At 43.5% G+C, this 15,600-nt stretch overlaps 1 protein-coding gene across 1 annotated transcript in view; it reads right to left on the bottom strand.

The window, feature by feature from the left end:
* Positions 1-6,920, bottom strand: part of CA12 (carbonic anhydrase 12) — a 31,757-nt gene extending 24,837 nt beyond the window's left edge. The window contains exons 1-2 of the mRNA XM_067534655.1: positions 6,830-6,920; positions 4,188-4,208 (exon numbers count right to left, since the gene is read on the bottom strand). Coding sequence (XP_067390756.1) covers positions 4,188-4,208; positions 6,830-6,920 — 112 coding nt within the window. The remainder of the gene's footprint in view (positions 1-4,187; positions 4,209-6,829) is intronic.
* Positions 6,921-15,600: the final 8,680 nt, after the last annotated feature.

Below are 15,600 nucleotides of genomic sequence, written 5' to 3'. Positions count from 1 at the left end.
GATCACCTCAGCATGTATGTTGCATAAACTTAAACTGCTTTAGTGCTTGTCTAAGAAAAAAAGATCATCTTATGTTTGAAAATTGGAAGCCCTCAAAGTAGATGACACGCTGTCCAGGTCTTTGTAGTCATGGTGGACCAGTACAAGCCACGCTCAGCATTCTTGCCTAATACTCCCGATTGTGTTCAAAGGTAAGATTCTGTAGTGTGGGCAAAGCTCCCAGAAGGCCTCGTGTGACTGACTTAGATTTGCTCGGATTCAGGCCCATTTGTACATCACATCTGAGGTTAGCCCACTGATGAAGGGCGTCTGTAACTATCAACGAGCACTGGAAGATAGGACCAGGGGAAGAAAAGCCACTGACAGCAGAGTGTAAGAAGTTGCCATTTAAGGCCAGATTAAGGCACCACCTACTCGTGCGGAGAGCCCCAGCTCCTGGGGTCATGAGATTACAGTTACATTGGAATTCTCAGAATAGAAAGTGTCTAGCCCTCAGAGTTGTGAAGAAAACTTCAAAACATGACAAGTGTAATCGATGTAGCAACAGCTGCAGCCAAATGATAGCTCAGGACTGGAGCGTGCTGTCCCATGCATCTCAATGGGTGATCATCCACAAGTCACTGCTCCTTACCTATGACATATACTGTGGTAGTAGAGGACTCTGAGTGTGGGAGAAGAGTGTAGTGATCCTGAACCACCCAGCCAGGTGGGATGCTGTTACTGTGAGGGAAAGGAGGCCCCTTGCTGCTGCTTCTGCCTCTCTGCGGGGGAAGCCTCTCTGCGGGGGCTCTCCCTGTCATGGTATCTTTAGGATCCCAATTGCTGTAGGCCACCAGCCCTGTAGACCTCTCCTGTTCTAGTGTGCAACTTCTAACTCCTGGTCACACACTCTCACACGCTGCAAGTAGTCCTGAGTGAGTGAGCACAGGAGAACTGACTTTGCCCTTGTGGCTGCATTACAAGAGAAGTCTGTAAAAGGTTATGATTAATAAAAATTACTTGAAAAAATACCAATGTACAGCTTTGTAATGAGCTTAGCAGCCCACTCCCGAAAACCAGGGCTGCATGTTGGTGTTGTGCCGTCTCCCTGCTGTCAACTTGTGACCTGCATGCATACAGGCCGGATGACAGCGATGTAGCAAGCCCAGCATCACTGTCATTGGGCCCCTCAGAATAGGAGCTGGAAGGTGAATGCTGGTGTTCTCTAAAGGAGAGAAGCTAATGTTTTCTTCAGTGTGGAGGGGCAAGGGTGCAGTTTATGAGGCTGCAAACAGTACTAGCATATGTCCATGGAAGTATCTCTAACAAGTGTTTGTACTAATAGCTGATTAATATTTGAATTATTCAGTTCTTTTATTAGGGTGGGGTAATGTAAAAATTAAACTTAAGAAGCCAAGCTGCAGCCGCAAATGTGGTAACATGCAGAAGCTCAGCGATAAAGTCATTATCTAGAGAAACCTGTTAAGTGGTCATCTTGGAAAGCTGCCCAAAACAGCCTTTAACTAAAGACCTAACAATTGTACTGGACACTTTAAGGATACTCTAACGTGGTCATCAAAGTTGCAGGTTTCACACTGGAGGTGAGTGTTCTTAGCACAGGCTTCTGTGCACCTTGCTGAACTGGTGTAGAACATATGGCAACAACTAAAGATTGTTAGCTCTAATTAGAGTGTTATTAATTTCTGACACTTAATGTTACTTCCAGTGGTACCCACTTCCCCTCCAAGTAGATGCACTGTCCCCTCACGTGCATCTTGCATTAATAATCTTGCTGGGATTCTTCTTTAATACTCTTGTAGAAAACCAGCTAACTTTCTCCATTCTTGCCAGCTATCCACCTTAAAGTCGTAGTTCTGTCTTTTCAAGTTATATCCAATACTCCTGCATTAAAGAGGCAGAGGGCCAGCATACAAAGAGCACTGAGTCAATTGACTTTCAGCTTCTATAGAGAAGTTACAGAAGAATTGAAAGAGTCTTTTAAACTGTAGCCAGACTGCACTGCTGACAAAGGTGTCCTATGAAAACACCTCTCTTTCCAGGGCTGTGGATGGAAGCTGTCGCTGATTAAATCAGCCTTGTAATTCCAGTTTTCTAGCTGACTTTGAAACCTCTTTTGTAGCTGACACTTCTAGTTCTTGTGCTAACTCTCTGACCTTTACCATGGAAAGACCAGTGGTCAAGCAAGAGCAAGCACGTCAGCACTAATGGGAAATGGTTTTTGGATAGTAAGGCTTAATCTGTATAGCGGAGAGCACCACAAACTTGTCACTCAAATCAGTCTGTCCTAGCTTCAGACCTCAATGCTGAGTAAAACTAACCACTCTTCGGACTCATAGGTCTGGCCATGCAGAATGCTGAACAGTGCAGAAGCCCAGTGTAGCTAGGGCCAGAAGAATGATTAGGTATGTCTACCCTACAATTAGGCACCCCTGGAGGGCCTGTGTCAGCTGGCTTGGGCTGGCAGGGGTAGAGCTGTGGGGCTGTTTAACTGCATGGTAGATGTTCAGGCTCGGGCTGCAGCCTGAACTCTGGGATCCTCTCACCTTTCCGGACCCTAGAATTCAGGCACCAGCCCAAGGCTGAACATCTACACTGCAGTTAAACAGCCCCTTAGACCAAGCCTGAGTCAGCTGGCATGGGCCAGCCGCAGGTTTTTAATTGCAATGTAGACATATCCATGTAACAAAGGCACATGGTTTCCCAGCACATCTTCTCCCTTGGCCGGCTGTGCCAGGCCGCTGTGAAGGGCCAAAAGAAGAAGGAAGGTACCAGGAGTCTCTCTCTGTCCATTTGCTCCCCTGTACAGAGGTCAGAGCAATAGCTGCCTCCTAGCATCACCTGCAGGAACCAGTCACCACAAAGAGGCGTGTCAATCAGTATCATTATGGCCACTTCATTGATCGGGAACTCTCCGAGGTGCAGTAACTTGCCAAAGGTCAGAGAACAGACAAGAGGCAGAACTGGGAAAGGATCCCAGGTCCAAGTGTGATCCGTTCAATCACACTGGTTCCTATACAAATGGGCATGTTCTACTCCCATGCTGGACCATTCTTGATGATGTCAACAAGACTGCTGTACAGAACACAGTTGAGCTACACTTTGGATAAGAGAACAATGCAGATAGTGGAACAGTTTTGCCTTTAAAGAGACTGTATACATACAGCAGGTTCCATTTGTATCCAAGACAAGTACCTAGTTCTGTCAGGTTCACAGTTCTAGAAAGGAATGCTTTGTCAATTGCAATGATATGCTGTATGATAGCCTGGGGCTATAATGTCACTGCGGGTGTAGCAACATCAGCATTCAGCCACAGCCAGTGTTTATTAAACAAGCAGTGATTTTGGTCACTGATAGCAGCTCTAGCTCTAGCATTGGTCATGGATCTCATGTTTTTTCTCTTGCCCCTATAACTGCCTCCTCATTTCAGTCACGACGTGTGGGTATAATGCCATTGTTTTCCTTTCTCTTGTTGCTGGCTTCATTTTAGTGTCTGACATTGCGTAGAGAAAGGTGATGAGGTGGAGGGAGATGACTTCCAGCAGGAGTCATGCCAATACACAGAAGAGATGCTTTACTGTTTTCATATGGGTCACATAGATACAGTGTTGTTTTCCATACAACCCAGTAAGCAATGTTCTAACCAGGTTTTGCTGCAGTTGCATTTAAATGAAATTTCATCACAAATTAAAGTCTTATTCTAATCCCAGTCTTTAAAATTGGTTTTACAATATCTCCTTTACCCTAAAATAAAAAGTCATTCGATTAATAACATTTTAAAAGTATCTTTAGCATTGAAATTCTCTTTCTCCAGTATGTGTTAGGGATTGGACTGGAGAATAAGAGGGTGTTGTTCACCGCCCCATAGGGAGACTTGTGAACGGTATGGAGACAACACCTTAAGGGAACCTCTGCAGCTCCATGTCATAACTTAACGCTGCTACATTTCTTGTCATTTTGCAGGTTAACACAGATCCCTCTACCTGAAACTTCTTAATATTGCTATGTAATCCTTCCCAGTGCTGAACCCTGACATATAAATAGGGGTTGCTAGACAATGGGCCTGATCCAACCTGGGTGTAACTACACTGATTCCAGTGTGGTGTCACCAGGTTGAATTTGGCTTGTTCTCATTAAAAGTACAAAATACAGAATTAAATTTCAACATCTGAATTAAAATAATTACTTACCAATGTAAGACCACTTCGATCCTGTTTAAAAAAACATATACAAGTGTGAATATGTGAAATTGAGCTTATTCCATATAGTGTCAAAAAAGAAAATTGAGATTTTTAAAACTCATCTGGTGAATTTTACCATACTTAACTGTCTTCTGATTTCACTTGTCCAGTACAAGCAGACCAGTTTTCACAGATTATTAAAGATTGAACCTACGTACTGTCAGTCACAATTAATAATTATCCCTGTGCTCCTACCTACAGAGCTAGAGCATCCGTTAGTCATTTGAGGCCTTGGTAAAGGCAGTGTAGCCTAGTAGATAGAGTCTTTGATGGGAACTCAGGAGACCTGGGTTCTATTCTGAGCTTTGCCAGTGGCCTGCAGGGTGATGTTGGGCAAATCACTGCCCCCTCTCCATGGCTCAATTTCCTCAACTGTAAAATGGGGGATAATGATACTGCCGTCCTTTGTAAAGCACTTTGAGAGCTACAGAGGAAAAGTGCTAAATAGGGGCTAGGTTTTGTTTTATTTATTTGTTTGTTTTATTTTATTACCTCTCTAAAACTAAATTTTATGGAATGGCAATCATCAACACATAGAAATCAACTCTTCTCTCTGGCTGGTACAGCAAGAAGCATAAATGGACTGGCATGTGGTTGTCATTTAAGGTCACATGCATCATTCAGATGGTTGAAACACACCTGCAGCAAGCAAAACATTGATTGCCAGCTGCCAAAGTGAGAGATGACAGGAAATCCTTTCTGTGCAATAATTCTGGGTATTCAGCATGTGAAGTTTCTAGGAAATGACTGTGGTTTTTTAAGAGGCAGTATAAAGGCCTCTTCCTATGAGGTGTGAGTCAATTTTTTTGTATTTTATATATTTATAATATAAAATGTAAAAAAGTCAAAATGAAACATTTCGATTGACTGAAATGGAATTTTTTTTCCAGAATTTTTTGTGTTGAGAAATTAGAAATTTTTAGGTTTCATTCCAAATCAGAATGAAAACAGATTTTGAAATCTCACAGTTTTTTTCAAAATGGAATTTCCATCCTCTGTCTAGTTCTAGTGATCTGCGATTCACTACTATAATAGCTTCACTGATGGTAGCAATAGTAGAAACTAGTGTAGACAGGGCTCGGGCACACTTACCACAGTGCCATCTAACTCTAGTCAGATTAGGCATGGATGACAGGGTGGCAAAATCTCCTACGCCCTGTCTACACTGCAACTTTCAATGTTGCTACCATCTGCAGAGCTATAGTGGTGGTGGAATAGATCCTAAATTTGCTCATGTAGACAAGGCCACTGTCATCCCTATTCTGCTCAGTAAAATAAATTCCACTCCACCTAGGGAAAAAAACAATCAGTATGGGGATAGAATGTAGCGTAGTAGCAATTGCCAGAGGTGGAGGAGAGTGCCACCACAATGTCACTTTGGTGTGAGGGGAAAAGAGCAGCAGGTAACTCTTGGTTTTCCCTCTGCATGTGGTAGAGACTGTTTCTTGTGCAGGCTCCCCCCCATCTGTGTGGGGAAGCCAAGTGACGAGTGACTCAGTTGTATTTCTGGGCATGGGGGAGGAGGGATATGGGGACACTGTCCCATCAAATATGCAAATAGTAAGTGATAATCTTTCAAGTTACCCCTCTGAGTTGGAAAAGTGATAGAAAGCTATCTCTTACTTATGTGTAGGGGGGAGTGATAGTCTCCCTCTCTGTAACCCCTGTGGCTTGGGGAAGTGGGAAGGATGGGCACATACCTCCATGACCATTTCTGTTATAGCAGAACTTTTAATTCTTCAGATAACTTCGTAAGAGAACTCCTCTCCTAGACACTCCACAATTTACAAGCCTCCCACTATTTTGTTCTTAAATACTTTATTTTGTGAACCACCAAGAGGACTCTGAACAGCACAGTTCGAAAACCACTGGCCAAAAGATGGGAGAGTCTGCTGAAGAAGATGGTAACTCCTCAGGAGAAAATGTCTGAAATAACATCTTGACCTAACAAGTCTGGATTACAGCCTTGGTATAACCCTGGACAAACAGCCGTAATGCATACTTTGTACTGGCATGGCACTGTGTGAGGCTGGGTGCTCAGAGTCACTCTGAATCTCAAGACTCCAGGGACACATGGTGCTGAACAGTCTGCTCTCCCCCAGATCCCTGTTACAGTTATTCTCCTTAATTTCCTATATAACTGCACCGGATTTTTCCTGAATGGATGAGGATTAATTCAGTCAAAAGCTGAGAGGGGAGGGCTGACCAGCATCTTTTTAAAAACAGAAAATCAACTGTAGTATGCAAGAAGGGTGGCATTTCATAGTGACTTGAGCCATGGTTTTCCTCCTTAAAACTACAGGGGTGAGTATACAGTATTCCCACTATCTCAGTAAGAGTCCCTTTTCTGCTTTACTCCCTGAGAAGCACAGAGATCATAGACAGTGTGCAATGAGGCTGTAACAGAAACTCGCATGCTCTTCCCCAGGAATGTACCTGCCCTGAGAAATTTCCTAACACTTAGCACAAGTAATCTGCTAGAACAACACAAATGAACATGCTAGGGAGACTAATAACCTCTCCATTTTACTGCCTATGTTAGACGTGCCAGGTTAGGAATGCCAATAAAATAGAAAGCTGAAAGGCTTTACCATTTAACGGTGCTTGCACTGAGAGCTGTGTCTTTAGGAAGAGAATTAGCACGGCGGCAGCTGTGACTATGCTGAAGCTCTTGGCTGACATCTCAAGGAAAGATTTATAATCTCCCAATAGTTCACAGGCTTTTCTTCAGACCCTGAAGAAACTCCTTCGAAGACAACTTGCTAACAGTAATGTGCACACACAGCTTCTGCTAATGAGCTATTGCCTCTCTTCTTCCTCTCTCTTTCTCTTTTGGTCTGTTTTTTACAGAGCTCCTCCTCAGACTCAGCCCCAAACAAATGATGTCATCAGAGACCTGCCCCCCCCTCATGTTACTCCATCTTCATGAAAATGATCATCTCCTTGATAACACCTACTCAGCTGTGCTGCTGCAGAAGTGTTAAACCTTGGCATTTAGTTCAGGAATTGAAATGTGGAGCTTCAGAAGCTCTTCAGTAGAGATGTGAATGCTTGATAAATGGGCATTGCTTCCTGGGGTTTCTATCCTGTGCTTTGCCAGTTCTAGCCCAGGCCCACCCCCTATACGCACTTCCAAACCACCATGATTTGGTTGAGGGGATGTGGGTCCAGGTATAATAGATCCTAGAGGCCTGAGCTGAGGGAAGGAACTGTGGATCAGACTTAATAATTCAGGGGGAATTTGGGAAATTCCCATAACAAACTGTCCAGCCTGTGGGGAGGGGATTTTCCCATCAAGGCCACTGAGAGCAGGGATGAGATGAGACACATTGAGAATCATGAGGATACAACCCAAAGGCTGAGGATGCTACATCCAGTATGTGTGTGAATAAGGGGAGTAGGGTGTGTGTGGGGGGGAGAGGAACAGAGGTAACAGGGCATGTCCTCTGAGGAAGGGGGTGAGGCACGTTGCCCCCAAGAACACAGGCTGCATGTGGGGAGCACATACGATTTCCTCGCAAGGGTCCCAGGCTACAACTGGGGAAGGGCCTTTCTAGTGCTCACCACATCTCCGCAGAGGGGCAGAGAGTCAGCTCACCCCAAGGAGTGGTCCAGTGGGCCCGATGTTCTGTTAATATTGAGCTCTAAGGCGGTGGTGTTTATAACCATTAACGGTTGATTACAATTAGTTATTGGCTATTAAGTATATATTGGTATTTATTATCCAAACGATCCATCCTTGTTAGCTTTGTCATTGATTGATTGATTGATTGCTAGAATGCAGTAGTGCTACTTGGCACAAAGGGACGGTGTCTGTGGGGCTGTTGGGAGCTCACGTCAAACCCTTCTGGCCCAGTTTTTTGCTCTGCTGTTGATGTTGATCAGGAGCTCTCAGTAGTGGAGTGGGCGGGGCAGAGAGCATGTGCTGAGCTGGCTCCTCCTCTCCCTAACTCCGCCTCCCCCCCCTTCAGCAGCCCATAGGAGGAAGCCTCATGGGCTAGCTCATCCCATGGTCTCCAGTAGAGTTGGGAAGCACTTGTCATGAGCCCATCTCTAAATATTCCTCCCAACACTGCCCCTGCCCCTCATGAATCTCTGCAGTATCATGTAAGCCTTGATCATGCTCATCGACTACATTTTTGTAGGCTGGGCTGGATGTAGTCAGGAGGGGGTGGGAGCGTGAGCTATTGTGATCATGTTTGTTATTTGCTGTTTGATTTGCTGCTGATTATTATTAGTAATCTTGTTTATTACGGCAGTGCATAAAGGCTAACTAAGAGCAGATTCCCCATTGTGCTAGGTGCTGTACAGATATAGAGCTAGGATCTAATTGAGTGCCATATTTGGGGTCGGGAAGGAATTTTCCCCAAGGTCAGATTGGCAGAGACCCTGGGGTTATTTTGCCTTCCTCTGCGGCATGGGGCACGGCTCACTTGCTGGTTTAAACTAGTGTAAATGAAGGATTCTCTGTAACTTGAAGTCTTTAAATCATGATTTGAGGACATCAGTAACTCAGCTGGAAGTTAGGGGTCTATTACAGGAGTGGGTGGGTGAGGTTCTCCTGGCCTGCAATGTGCAGGAGTTCAGACTAGATGATCATGATGGTCCCTTCTAACCTTAAAGTCCCTGAGTCAGTTCTTGCCCTGAAGAGCTTACAGTCTAAATGGACAGGAGAGACACAGGGCAGGAAAGGAGTCTCAAACACAAGCAGAGTGAACAGTCTGATGGAGGCAGATGGCATGTTAGTGCCATGATTTTTTGGGAGAGGGTCATTTAAGAGAGGATCAGCTAAATTCATAGGAAGGGGAAGGGAAGGAGGGTGATGGGGATAGAGCAGAGGAGGAAAAAAAAGGATTAGAGGGGAAGGTGTGTTGTGAACCTGAGGTGAAGAGACTTCATGAGAGATGGAGAGAGTGGGATGGAGCAAATCAGCACTGGGCACAGAAAGTCCAGTCAAAACTGTAGGAATTTCAGAACGTAGGAAGGTCCCTGCTTTGGTTGCATCTGCTCCTGCTGGCTAGAATCTCTGGCTGATTCCTCTCTGCGGTTTTTACCCAGGGGCACATGGCAGGGTTGGGATGTGGAGTGCAGAGGAGTGAAGTACCACCTGCGTTCTAGTGCCCCCAAAAGTCACCTTTCAACCTGTGCATTTTGAATGAGGATACAGTTTAAGATTATGTTCTCTGTGTGTGTTTGTTGGGGGATGGACAAAGGAACTAAATGATGGTGGACTGAAATGGTACAGGGGGAAAGCTGGGAGATAAGAGTATTTCAGGTGCTTTATTTTTTTTTAGTCTTGACCATCAGATGAGAGAAACAGGCAGGTAGGTGAGACATAGCAATCTCCCCTGACTGAAATTCAGCAGAGCTTCCTTGAAAGGTTTACTGAAAAGCATGCATTATCTGTAACAAACTTATCAAAGCAAAAAAGTGATACATTTTATATATAACTGAGTAATTTGCACATACTTCACTACGTGGGATGATGCCACATATCTTTTTTGGAGCATGTGATAACCATTTAGCTCGTCTGTAGCTGTAGGAGAGCTTAGCATTTGCTAAGTGCATGCATAACATGGTGTAATCACAAAAGGAAATGCACCTTAACTGTAGGTTGTGTTCCCCTATCATTGTCATTACTTGTAATCTCAAGGCCACTCATCGTACGAATCTTCCTACTACCGCAGATATTTTAGTTTTAGATACTGATGTGCCCATCTTTTATTTTATCCTTCCCACTTGTACATACAAAGGTTATAGGATTATGGCTTTCTAGCCAGGGACTGTCTCAAAAGGGTCTAGCTACAAATAACTATGCTCATGGCAGTACATCTTTTATCCTTTGAAATACGTTTTAATACTGAAGCTTACTTCCATTTTTTTAAACATCATTGCTGCAAATTGAGGTTGTGTTTAATCTCTTCCAGGGCTCTTCAGGTTCAAGGTGTCTTACCAGTGCAAGTTCCAGTGTAACTTGGAGAAGTCATGGCTGCCCTGCACACTTGAATCTTTCTTTCTGGCTTACACATTGCAGAGATAATGAGCAGATGCCTGCCAATTGCAGGAGACGCAGTCTTGATGTCATTGCTCTGGAGAGTCTTGGGACAGCATGAGCCAGTCAAGATTCACAGGCTTTTTGGTTGATAGCTAAAGGGCTGGGAGGAATGTTGTCACTGAACTGCTACTTGGAGAAAGGAGGTATGAAGAAATGGAAATAGATGTGACACAGCAGGCTTCAGTTTTCTACCTTAGTGCAATGGTAAATCTGACGTTATAATCCCATAATAAGGATATTTAAAGTTGAGGTTCCCACAGCAATTTTAAACTCTTCCTTTTGCACACATGCCTTGCTTTGCAATAGGTCATTTCATGATCCCGTTTCATAAGGGAAGGGAGTGTTGTCTAATAGTTGGAGCAAGGGACTCGGGGTCGAGAGTTGTAGGATCTGTTCTTTTCTCTGTCACTGTGAATTTAGGCTAGATATTTTACATCTTTTTACCTCTCTTTCCACAGCTATAAAATGGGCATAATGCTTGCTTGTCGAGGGTAAGATGTTGAAGCTTTGTATAATATAACTGCATCTCTGCAGCTCTGTTCATATGAAGATCTTGTAGCATTACTAAGCCTTACTCCTGTTGAATAGCCCCCTCCTTCAGTGGGGCTAATTATGAGCTAAGAATCTGGCCCTATGTTTGTAGCTTGCAGAGCAGCACTTAATACCCTTGCTCATGTTAACATATTTCATGTGGAAAAATACAAAGTTATCATTCTGCCAGATCTCCATGCTGCCTAGCATTGCTTATGGCTATGGCTTTTTCTGTCCTGTAATCACACCAACTTTGTGCTGCTTTTCACACGACCCCATATTGTTAGTACACCCTTCCAATTTAAACTGCTGAAAGACCTCTTCCTCTCTTTAAAAAAAAAAAAAAAAAAGCCATCTTTTGCATGAAGCTTTCCACTTCCGAAGACAGTATTCAATGTTGTGTCTTGCACTGCATTGTTCACGTGTTTTAATATTGTTAAGTCTTCAAGGCAAGAACCCCATTTGCTTGTCTTATTTACTGTCTAGCGGGGTGTACTAGAGTGCTATATAAATTTGAATGCTAACATCAGATGGCATAGCTTGAACTTTCCAGGCTGACTCAGATATTGGATCATAAATTGCTGTTGATCCACACACATGACTTAGAAATTTCCACTGAAGACAAGGGGAGACTTAAGTAAAACTCAAGGGAAGGATATGGTCCCATTATATTGATATGCCCATGAAATTCAGATCAGATTTTGGAGATTGGGATCCAAATTCATCCACGGTCCCTCTCCACCAACTCCCAGCTGAACTTCAGGAAGGTTCTACTTTGGCTCTGTCTTGGCTAGAAGTTAAGCAGAAAATCGCCACTTACCAACGGCACAGTGCATTCTAGAGAGAATAAAAATGGTCAGACCTGCTGGGTTCTATGTAGCGTACAGGAAAGTTAACTGTGGGGGCAGTATTTTTCTGTAGTTTGTATGTACAAAGGGAAGAGCAGAGCAGCACTCTACTACATGCAGTCTCGAAAGCCCATGTGCTGCCCAAAATTCCTCCTTGGGTTGACGCCAAACCAATTACAACAGAAAAATGGTGCTGGGGAGGTGTGGTTTGTGGACATGCAGAAGTTGGGGGAGAGCCTGGAAACAATGTTCTTTTTCCTGCAGAAAAGACTGCACATCACTGCAGTAACTTGCCATTACCAACCATACACACCTTGGTGTATGATATCAAGATCTTGATGGACTCAGGTAGGAGATAAGTGGGAGAAGAGTGTTTGATGTGAGAGTCACACACTCACAGTAATTTCAGATTGCAGGGAGCTCAGAAACCTTCTCTGCATCTTTATGCCCACCTTGGCCCTGTAGGCCCATGTTATGAAGCACAGTGCTAAAGACTGTCCCCAAACAAACCAAGTCTGTGGATTATGTCACTTCCATAGTTACAACCCCTGTAGTTTGCCACATCTTGGTTTTCACATGGAAAAGGTGTTTTGCTGCCATTTACTATAAACGACTTACTGTATCTTGTGGATTTTCTTCATATTTAGCTCCTTAAATGCTTTTCTGCATGGAAAATTGTCATATGGTCCCAAGAAAGTAATAATCAGATGAGAGGTTCTCTCTGTGTATGAGGAATCCAGTCTAGGAAGGAATTAAATTGGGGATCTGGGCATTAAAATGGTCTCCAAAATGCCAGATCATTGGTCAAATGAGATGATTTCATTAGTTTGTAAGAACATTAGGCTTTGGAGAGTATATTCATAAGGCCCCTAGACAGCAAATGACTCACTTTGGAGCTTTGTTTTTGGTCCGGGTCTGCAGTCCCATGGTAGCCAGCCCACTCGAAGGCCTGAAGAAATAAGGCTGTGTATTGAGAACTTGCTTTTATTAATGTGGTTCTTTACTGACCCCGCCAAGACAAACTGGAGTGATGCTTAAGTGCCTTACACAGCTCCCAGCAGTCAATGGGAGTCTTTTTCATTTATCTTAATGAGAGCTGGGTGGCTTGGACCTTCATTTTGTACCTTAATCATCCTGCAAGCACAGTGCCCATGGTAAATGTACGGCACACTTTGCCCATGAAAACGACAAGAAGAGGCATCACAATGGAGTTGGGGGGAGGAGTCATTCTGATTTTAAAGAGGAATGTTTAAAGAGTGACTTGTTTAAGACAGTAAGAGTTTGCATCTTGCAAACTTTGAAATGGCTTGACTGAAATATGTCTTTTAACTTTAAAAATTAAATTGGATTGAAATGCACGGAACAAATCCTATGACATGAGCAGTATCAAAGTTCATGGATAAGTTCCTATAAAAGAATTGTATTGAACCTATGGCTAAGTGGCAAAAGCAAACAATTGAACAGATTTTCTCTAAGGTACTGTGCAGACTGCAAACAGAATGGAAACAAAAAAGATTAAAACCAAAAGAAGGAATTACAGCGTCTGAAATAATAAAAAGTTCCAGAGGGGTAACCGTGTTAGTCTGTATACAGCAAAAACAACGAGAGTCCTGTAGCACTTTAAAGACTAACAAATTTAATTTCTGCAGGCATAAGCTTTCGTGGGCTGCAACCCACTTCGTCAGATGCAAGAAACAGAAATCAGATAGGGGTATATATATACATCCAAGGGTAGGGAACAATGGTATACCCCCTATCTGATTTCTGTTTCTTGCATCTGACGAAGTGGGTTGCAGCCCACGAAAGCTTATGCCTGCAGAAATTAAATTTGTTAGTCTTTAAAGTGCTACAGGACTCTCGTTGTTTTTGAAATAATAAAAACCACTCTAGTTCATAGTGACATCTAGTGATGTCCTACAGGACATTTGCTTCTTAAAATTTGTGTGTGACTAGCGCCCATTAAAATGAGACTAACAGCAATGAGACATAATGCGGGTGAGGGCTGTACCAGTCTCAGTCCTAGCTTTGTCCAAGTTTCTCAGTTCTGACCTGCTTTTTTATGTGGCTCTGGTATCTCTCTTGAGCAGACACCAGAAGTCACTCTTCTGTCCCAGTTGACTGGTAGGTCTGTTGAGTGCATAAACAAAGGGATTAGGCTGAGTCCTACAACCCCTATTTTCACACTTGCTCTAAACTCTGGTGTAGGGCTAATGCCAATGCCCATTGTCCCCACCTCCGCAGCATCTTTAGTTTTAAAGATTAAATAGTTTGTGCAAATCTTCCCTTTTTGTTATCTCCATCTTTGGATGGATTCCAAGAGGGGGCAGTCCATTGTTAAACTAGACTGTTCCAGTTTACAGGATTTCACGTGGGGTATTTTTGTGTTGAGTGAGTTCTTTGTTGCCTTGACACTGATTTTCTTAATGTCTCTCATCCTGTTCAGAATTGCATTTATGAATTAATAGGCAATAAAGGAAATTGTTTTCTAACATCCTTGCAAGAATGATATCCACCCTCTTGCAGGAGATAAAATATTGTTTTGTTGCCTCACAAGAGAAGCAGATGTATCCCTCAGGCGCTAACCCTAGTAGCTGCAGCCTTCAGCATGCATCCTTTGCCTTTAGTGCTAGAAATGCCCTCTTCTTGGAACAATGTGCACAAGCAGGTGAAAACCTGTTTGCTGATCATCATAACAACCATGCTCTTGCTGGGTCCAGCTGTGGTGCTGGTTACAGGTGCTTCTCACAGGTGATCCAGGATCAGTCAGGCGCAAGATCTGATATCTTTTTCATGTAAACATGAAAGGCTCTTCCTTTAAACGCTGATGTAGGAGGAGTAGCTCTCCTGCTGAATTCCGCCTGCAGCTTTTCAGCCTGCAACATTGTTGTGGGAAGCACCAAGTTTAGTTGGGCTGGCATACAAGGGGGGTGAGAGCAATAGAATTTATAGCTACAATAATACTTAGGACTCTTATTGCACTTTTCAACCAGGTATCAGAAAGGACCAATTCCTTATGCACTATATGTAGGCGTAGGCCCTAGTTAAATCTCGCAGTACTCTTGATGGAAGATGAACTTGCTTGAGAGAGTAGCCCAAATATATGGGGCTATAGCTCTACTAAATAGAGGTAGTAGTAAACCAAAGCCTTGGATCCAAATATCGCCAAACTTCAGGGGCTGAATTCTGCCCTCAATTACACCTGGGCATATGCCATTGAGTTCAATGGGTACAACCAGCTAGGGAAGGGAGAAGTTGGGGGTGCACATGCTGTGAGAGTGATTTCCCTGGGAAACGTGTAACTTACTCTGGTCAAACTGAGTCTTCTGTCTTCTAACCGCCTCTGTCTCAGTTTCAGCTGTTGCCACTCTCATCCTGTTGCTTAGCATCTCGCAGCCATACAAGAGGCCACTATACAGTTTGGGAGTGTCTCTTTCTTACAAATGAAGCCCAGAAATATTCCAGAGGGGGCAAAGAGCAATTACAGATGGAACTGACTTCTAATAGGAATTCCAGTAGATTCAATTTGAATATTGCATTTGTTTTCTAGTGGAGCAACAGCAGCTTGAGGAGCCAATAGACCTATTGCTCTCTTCCAAAACTTAGTTCTCAGCTGGAACTGGGTGAGTCTTCAACAGTAACTTCTATTATTCCTATCAGCCGGTCAATGAGGGGTGCCATAACTTCAGTCTCTGGAAAAGTGGTTGTTCAGTCCTCCTGGGTGCAAGGTATATTCAATCATTAAAACTCTTGCCACCTTAGCAGAATGAATGACTAGATCAGGATGAAGGTTCTCCCGGAAAACTCTTTGTGAATGAGGCTCTTTGTGTCTGGGCAGAAGAGTCTACTGTAAAGCAAACAAGCTGGGAGGAGAGAGGGTTGTCCATTTTATTTACCAGAAAGAATGCATCAAGAAACTTAAGAGTTCTTT

The sequence above is a fragment of the Emydura macquarii genome, unplaced genomic scaffold (assembly GCF_026122565.2).
Source record: "Emydura macquarii macquarii isolate MOO-44397 ecotype Brisbane River unplaced genomic scaffold, CSIRO-AGI_Emac_v2 contig_3451, whole genome shotgun sequence".
NCBI lineage: Eukaryota > Metazoa > Chordata > Testudines > Chelidae > Emydura > Emydura macquarii.
Note: the sequence above shows the minus strand (reverse complement) of the source record. Positions and strands in the feature narration are given on the sequence as shown.